Source organism: Microplitis demolitor, chromosome 8, assembly GCF_026212275.2.
Source record: "Microplitis demolitor isolate Queensland-Clemson2020A chromosome 8, iyMicDemo2.1a, whole genome shotgun sequence".
Lineage (NCBI taxonomy): Eukaryota > Metazoa > Arthropoda > Insecta > Hymenoptera > Braconidae > Microplitis > Microplitis demolitor.
Genome location: NC_068552.1, coordinates 956,817 through 964,446, shown reverse-complemented (window position 1 = coordinate 964,446; position 7,630 = coordinate 956,817). Strand labels below are relative to the sequence as shown.

The following is a 7,630-nucleotide window of genomic DNA, read 5'->3' as shown; positions in this document are numbered from 1 at the left end:
TTTCCATTATAATTTCTTAATCAATTACTTCATATTGTTAATTCCTTGTATAGTTTATGATAACTAATAAACTTTACAGCCAGTGATGGATAAGAAGATTAGCACTCAACGAACAAATTCGATTTAAGAATATAAAATAATAATAAATTTCTTTATTTTCTTGTGATAATACAAAATTTGGCATTCATTTTTTTACTTGCTGTTTCTATATACTTAAGTTAGTAAGATAACAGGTTTATCTATAGTATTATAGGGCTGAACTGTTACTTTTTCAAGAAAAAAGATGACGTTCGAGTGTTTATTTTCACAAATTAGTTCAGTCATAATTAAATTTTTTTTTTTAATGAAAGTAATTATTAGAATAAATTATGAAAATGTTTACAATGAAATTTATGTAAAATTGATTTGTAAATAAAATGTATTATAATCTCTTGGAAAAATTATTATTTATCTAATATATTTAATAATTAGACAATTAAAAAAAAAAAAAATGTTATTAAAATTTTATTTCATCACATTACAGTTCATCGTGAAAATTATCTAATATCAGCTTTTTAAATTTTAATATTTTCTGAAAATTATTTTCCAGCATTTCATTTTCTTGCCAAACTTGAGAATTTCCTTCTTTTATTTTATTATAATAATTAAGAATTTCATTTAATGTTGAAAAAAGCCCATGCTCGATATTACGAAACTCATCTTTACATGTAGGACTTAAAATAATCATATTCTCAAGTATTACTTCTAAAAATTCATTCATTTCCGTTGAGGAATCCAGAGAAATATCGTGTTGGAAATTTTTCTTTACAATACTCGATAAATATTTGCAGTAATTATGCAACAATAATTTTTGCTCAAAATCTGTTTTTTTGTATTCTCGAATTTTTCTCAACCGAAGTCCTTCGTCTTCAGTTTTATTTATAAACTCTCTTTCTATTGCTAAGTCAGTAATTAGCTTAATCGCTCTAAATTGTGTCGGTAATTGATCATTTTCTAAAATTTTACCAAATATTTCTAATCCTCCATGATCAATAAATGCTTTTTGCGCTGATGGAAATTGTCTTATTAAAGCACCCAACGCAAATAAACATCTCGATCTCACTAATTGTTTGTTGTTTACTGATAATAAATGCAAAAGTTTTTGCACCAGATCATTATTTAAAGCTCTTGCTTGGACTTTTGGATTTAATTGAACAGCAGTACCGAGAACCCTCAACGCTTCAAATTTTAAATCGTCATTCGTTGTGTTCAGACATGGCGATATTATTTTTGACATTCTGTTATTTTTAATACTCATTATAGTTTTTTAATTCTTACTAATACACAATATAATACAGTCGACTATCCGTCATAAGTCTCTTCTTCTCAATCGGCAGTTTCTGAGTCCAAACTGCCTCTACTTAACTACTAATAAGACGTTTCATACCAGACAACCCATTACACGGAAAAACATGATGTTCAAAATTTTAACAGATTTTAGTTTATTTTCGATTTTAAATTAGTATATTGCGCAAAACAATAACCAGTACTATCTATTTTTTCCATATAAACCAGACTTATGACGGCTAGTCGACTGTAAAACAAATACTCACCCTTCCATATCAGCAAATAATTGAGCAATATCTATTTGATGGAGTAAATATTCAAGATCATTAAATATATGTAAAATATCTTCAACCTCTTTACTCTGTAGAGTCCCACTAGCTAATGAACGATCATAAATTTTGAATCGTTCAAAAAGACCAATTAATATTTCTGAATCTGTTGTAACATTCATGTCAACAGATTTCAGTTCGTCTTTTAATTCTTCATAACTCCGGAATTTTTTTTTGACATCTTCAGTCTTAAAATAAAATATTGATATTATTTATATTAGCATAAAATATTTAAAAATATAAAAAATAAAGTATTACATGTTTTAAGTCATTGTTAGCATCAATTTTAATTTTTTTCAGGCGCGTTTTTAATTCCTCTAAAGATATTTTCAATTTACTGCGTTCATTATCATTTTTAACAAAGTTATCATCACTTTCTGATGCTTCTGAATGAAGTGCCAGTGAACGATGCGAAATGTCTTTTTTTTCATCATCTAATTTAGCTTCTGTTACACCTGTTTGAAAATCATGTCTCACATGAAGGCCTCTTGGTATTGGCTGGCCTGTAAAATAAATAAATACAATTTTCAAATTTTCAATACATTATTATCTTGAATACTAATGATATTTAAAAGCAGTTACCTTTTTTTACAGTTTGCCATTCATGTGTCGCAACAAATTTACTGTCATTTTTTTCTCCACTTACTGACAAATTCTCAATTGAAATTGATAATAAATAAATAAATATATGAAAATATTCCATTGTTAAATTATAATAATTTTTTGCTTACTAACTTAAATGTAACAACAATAATAACAATAAATAAAATCGTCACTTTTTTTTAGCGCTCTTTTCAAATTATTTAAAATTGGCCATTAATGAAACATTAATTGTTAGTTAGTATTAAATTTGTGAAATGTTAATTTTAAAAATATTTTATTTAGTCGCCACGTGTGAGTGACTTATAGGTTCTTCATTCTTCATAGTACTGTATATATGTATATATATATTTTTATGTGTGTTGCATGACTGCGTAAAAGATGTTTAGGTAGTGTTTGATTTTACCAATACATGGAATTATAGAAAATGTTTTTAAATTTAAAATGGGGTTCCGTTATTGTCAAACTAGGTCCAGAGGGCAGCATTATAGCTCATTCGATGGTGCGCAAAAATTTAACGTTGAAAATAATTTCTTAACTTATCTAAAAATATGGATACAAATAATAATAAATATCTCACATGAAATGTTGCACATTTAAAAGAAGATAATACAACTATTTATTTACCTGTGTAATAACTTTCATTTTTTTCAACAATTAACATCCTTTGCGAAATGGTTAGAACATAATCTCGATTTCGAAGACCGAACATTTACATTTATAGTCTTTTCCCAAATCGCCCGACGTTTTCCATCATTGGGAAAAGTAAAAGTTGCTTTTCCTTTACAAAAAGGAGCACATCCTTACCTATATTCTGTATAATTTTTTCATTTCTCTGATATCGAATATATATGATGATTATGCGACACTAGTAGCAACTCCAAAACACATATTTAACTGACAAATATACTGTATATTTATTATGATCTGCCATTTATATTATTTGTCGAAAACATCATATAATTGATTGTAAATTTGAAAATTTCTTGAGTTTTTTTTCCTTAATCACTCTAGAACAAATTTTTTGTCTTTTTAAATTTGACATTTAAAAATGTGCGCTCGACCAAATTCGCTATTATGCTGCTCTCAAGCGGAGGGGTTTGGCAAAATGAAACCCTATTTTATAACCTTAAATTCTGCCAAAGTTAAAATAAAAACATAAAAAGTCAACAGTGTTTTTTAAATGCTGCAGTGTTGACAGGTCGCTCAAAAAAAATTTAGTGACTTGATTTATTCAAATCAAATTGTTAAACAGAACACTAAAAATGACAAGCCGATTTTTAAAATTATCAAATTTGAGTAAAAAAAACCATTTCAAAAAATTTCACACAACTACTAAATTAAAGAAATTTCATGAGAGCGATAGAAAAGGAGGATTTCCTTTTTTACTCGAGGATTACACGCCGAAAATGCCACAAAATTTTACAGGAAAGATAAAACAAGCTTGTGTTAATGTTTTTCACGAGTTGAATTTATTTAAAGATGAAACTATAGAAAATTTTCGTATGGACCCGCCGTTATGTCTGTTACCAGGTGAGGTTGATGTCCAATGGAAATTTGATGGGGATCCAGATATTCTTAATCACTGGTCTGTGACATCAGACAAAGACTATAATTTAGGGTATTCAACTGCACAGTATGTAAATTTTAATTGTTACTCTGGAATATTCTATCAAATATCTTATAATTTGTTAATCTCCTCTAGTAGCATTCTTAAGGAAGTTTTAGGTATATCTGTAACTTCAGTCTTCAGCAAGTCTGTATTATCAATCCTGGGCAAGTCTGATACAAGATACTCTGACTGGAAGTTGTTAAATAGTATATTGATTAAGAATTGCTGCAGACTTTCTACAGATTTCCGTAAGTCTTTAAGAAGAATCTTAAGTAAGACTTGATGAAATCTTTAGAAAATTAATTTATGAACGACATCTTCATCGAGTCTTGTTTAAATCTTCTGTAAAAAACTTGCTGAAGGACATTCATCGAGGAACTTCCTTAAGAAAACTAGGGCCAATACTAAGCCAAAGAGCCATAAATGTTGAAAGTAAATATAATTTTCCAGGTTGGAATTAACTCCCAGCGGCACAGGATTATTTTCTGGTGTACTTGATACGAGACCTATAAAAGATGGTAAACAAAAACAAGGTGGCTATTGTAACCTGAGGTCTCAGAAAGTCAGGCAGTCTTTTTACAGAGAAGATACTTTACCGTGGGGTTCATATACTCATCTTATCATGAGGATTCGTGGAGATGGACGTACTTATATGCTCAATCTTCACCCGAAAAATACTTTCGATATCATGTGGAATGATCTTCACAGTTTCGTTTTGTATACCAGAGGTGGGCCTTATTGGCAGTATGCAAAAATACCATTTTCTAGATTTTTGTTAGCTAATAAAGGTAGGGTTCAAGATACCCAAGGTCCAGTGCCTATTCATAATCTCTCCTCATTTAGCATCACTGTCGGTGATCAAATTTCTGGTCCATTTAGACTTGAAATAGATTATATTGGACTTGAACAAGACAACGTTTTTGAAGAAGAATTCGCATATGAAATGTATAAACCACCTAATCCATATTATGATTAAATATTTATATTAAAATTAATGAAATCATAGAAAATAAATGTATATTAAGTAATGTTCGACTAATTTTCACCCAATCATGATTTACTCCACTTTCTCTTAATATGCTTGGGATTTTCTTTCACCAGCCAAGTGGTGGCTCTGGATCTTAAATTTACCCCAACTGCAAATATTCGAGTTGATTAATTAAATAATTTAAACAAATTAACATTTTATTTTTTTATCAAAAATATATAACAACATCAAAAACAACAACGAACTACTTTATTATTACGATGACGATCCGTTATTAAATGATTTTTTCGACAATAATTTATACGTGTTTTTGGACATCAAATAACTGATGCCACCAGCTACTGTTGTTACTGCTGTTAAATAACATAATCCTTGTAAAATAGGATGATCTATAAAATGAAATACTGGCGCTGCTAGAGTACCACCAACTAGTGATAATTGAACGGCAGTATTTAATTTACTTATAAATGTAGGCGCCAGTTGAACTGTAGCATGACTAGGGTCAAAATATCTTGCTAAAGTTTTCTGAAATAAAAAAACATTTGATTATTTCAATAAGACAGAGTATAAAATATGTTGATTTTAATACAATATTTTTTACTGTAATAAAAAAAAATAAATAATCTTACTGGTGCAGGCAATGATCTATATCGTATATATGATGCAGCACCAATCAGCATAACGTCACGCATTATAACAAGACACGTCAAAGGTAATGGTATTAATTCCACCCAAGTTAATGATAGAAATAGTGTTCCCACAAGTAATTTATCAGCCATCGGGTCCAAAAAGCTGCCCAACTTAGACGCTTGAGAAATCCAAGTTCTAGCAACCCACCCATCAACTAAATCAGTAAATCCAGCGAATCCTAGAAGCCATAACGCTGCCTATAAAAATAATTTTATATTACTTATTTTTTATAATAAACTGCTAAACAATATATTTATCGCGAGACAACAGATAAAACAATGCGATTTTTAAAGAGGATCATTGGCCATTCGAGTCGGAGTACGAGAATTAATCCAAGTCAAAAATCGTGTTTTATCCCGTGCTTCGCACATTTTTTATTTTATCTGCATTTATACTGGGAGTTTTAATATTTAGAGACATGAATATTAACAAGTTTAGAAAGTAAGCAAATGCAATTTGGACGGAGATTAAATCAAGACAGAAACTGATCAATTCTTGCCTGATAAATCGTGTCTATAGTTCGTATTCTTAAGGAAGTTTTACATAAATCTGTATCTTCAGTCTTCAGCAAGTCTGCATCATCAATCTTGGACAAGTCTGAGGCAAAATACCTTAAGTAAATCTTTAATTATACTTACTGCAGAATTGCTCAAGATACCTAGACATAGTTATATTCGCCACGTCATCAGTCGTCTAGTCAGCATTAGTATAGTGAATTCAATGTCGCGCACTTGATGTTCGAAATAATTTTATCGAATATTATTAATTTCACTGGGTTTGCTAAAAAGACTGCGTTTGAACTTGGAGTGACTTGGAGATAAAGAAACTCGATATCTTAAGCAATTCTGCAGCAACTTTGATAAAATATTGTTTAAAGTCTATCTTTTTCAAGTCTTGTTTAAATCTTCCGTAAGAAATTTGCTGAAGGACATTCGTCGTAACTTAATCGACAATACTTCAAGAGATTGGTTTGTTTTTACTGTCTAAATAGGCATTGGAACTCGCAGTTTCAATACAGGTAAAATAAAAAAATATATAAATAAAATATAATGATTAAAAAATACCTTACATGGTAATTATGTGAACACACTATTAAATAACTTATATATGGTGTTGTCATGATTCTGCCAATGCAAAGAAAATTCGGAATTGTCCAAATATTTTCCCTCTCAATTATTTCCTCCATTTTAGCCCTCGTAGCCCGGATATTTTGTGCTAATTGCATTCTGAACGCTTTTCTTTTCGCTTTTCTGTTCAACTTCGCTAACTGATAATCATTTAATTTCTTATCAGCATTGCAATATAACCGGTTGTTCAAATTATGTAGGCATTTATTCCAGTTGTATAATTTAACTATTCTGTAGGGTCTCAATCGTAACAACATCATATAGGTCATATTGATGTTTCTCCTGTTGGACAAAAATTAAAAATATAAAATATACTTTTTTTAAAATTGCTTTTTATACCAAAAATATTTCAATGGTCAATTGATATTTACAAATTAATAATATATGAATTGCTATTAAATGTACTTACATTGTTTTCACTTTATTTTTATTGCATGAGCAGTTAAATGTTTTAATGTTTACTTTTTTTTAGTTAGGTTATAATTTTTAAAATAAGTTTATCGAGTTCTATTTATGGAAATAAATATATGTACCAAAGTTATTATCACTGTATTGTCTATTTTAATGAAGAATATAATTACAATAAATATTGTAGATAATTAGAATTTTCGTTGATTTTATAAAAATTTATTTTCTCATAATTATTCAAACATGCAGCTAAAGGCATGTTTATGTCTGTAAGTATAAACTCGTTTTAGAAAAAGAATGGCCTCGGAAATCGCTCTCTCTATGGATTGCTGAAAACTGCGCATGCGCAAAGGAAACTGGGAGAACATTTAGTACATAGAATACTAGAGTGGGAGTAAAAACCGAAAACACCCGAAGTATAGTCTTTTGGTATAAAGTGTAATTTTTTAAATATTTTATTAATTTAAATACCAGTTTAAAAATAAAATTTTAATTGTTAATCTCGTATTACGAATGAAAAGTGAATTGAAATTTTTCCATACAATTATTG

At 29.1% G+C, this 7,630-nt stretch overlaps 3 protein-coding genes across 5 annotated transcripts; 1 reads left to right on the top strand and 2 right to left on the bottom strand.

Annotated features, from left to right (window-relative positions):
* Positions 1–122: 122 nt before the first annotated feature.
* Positions 123–2,964, bottom strand: LOC103575918 (nucleotide exchange factor Sil1). Its single transcript, XM_008555923.3, has 5 exons — positions 2,883–2,964; positions 2,238–2,798; positions 1,914–2,158; positions 1,593–1,843; positions 123–1,277 (listed from the first exon to the last, which is right to left on the bottom strand). The coding sequence occupies exons 2-5, from the start codon at positions 2,356–2,358 to the stop codon at positions 518–520; spliced, it is 1,377 nt and encodes a 458-aa protein (XP_008554145.1). The 5' UTR covers positions 2,359–2,798; positions 2,883–2,964; the 3' UTR covers positions 123–517.
* A 421-nt stretch (positions 2,965–3,385) lies between these two features.
* Positions 3,386–4,900, top strand: LOC103575920 (complex I intermediate-associated protein 30, mitochondrial). The gene is made up of 2 exons (XM_008555925.3): positions 3,386–3,891; positions 4,318–4,900. Exons 1-2 carry the CDS (start codon positions 3,521–3,523, stop codon positions 4,841–4,843), a joined length of 897 nt encoding a protein of 298 aa, XP_008554147.2. The 5' UTR covers positions 3,386–3,520; the 3' UTR covers positions 4,844–4,900.
* LOC103575919 (probable cardiolipin synthase (CMP-forming)) lies at positions 4,743–7,360 on the bottom strand. 3 transcript variants are annotated; one of them, XR_008404158.1, is made up of 6 exons: positions 7,082–7,360; positions 6,615–6,954; positions 5,485–5,742; positions 5,101–5,380; positions 4,914–5,003; positions 4,743–4,823 (listed from the first exon to the last, which is right to left on the bottom strand). XR_008404158.1 is itself a non-coding variant. In XM_008555924.2 (4 exons), coding segments are annotated over exons 1-4 (870 nt in total). In that variant the 5' UTR covers positions 7,084–7,360; the 3' UTR covers positions 5,032–5,110. The 3 variants fall into 3 exon arrangements, 1 of the variants encoding a protein (XP_008554146.2); XR_008404159.1 differs by having other exon boundaries at positions 5,104–5,380; XM_008555924.2 differs by lacking the exons at positions 4,743–4,823; positions 4,914–5,003 and having other exon boundaries at positions 5,032–5,380.
* Positions 7,361–7,630: the final 270 nt, after the last annotated feature.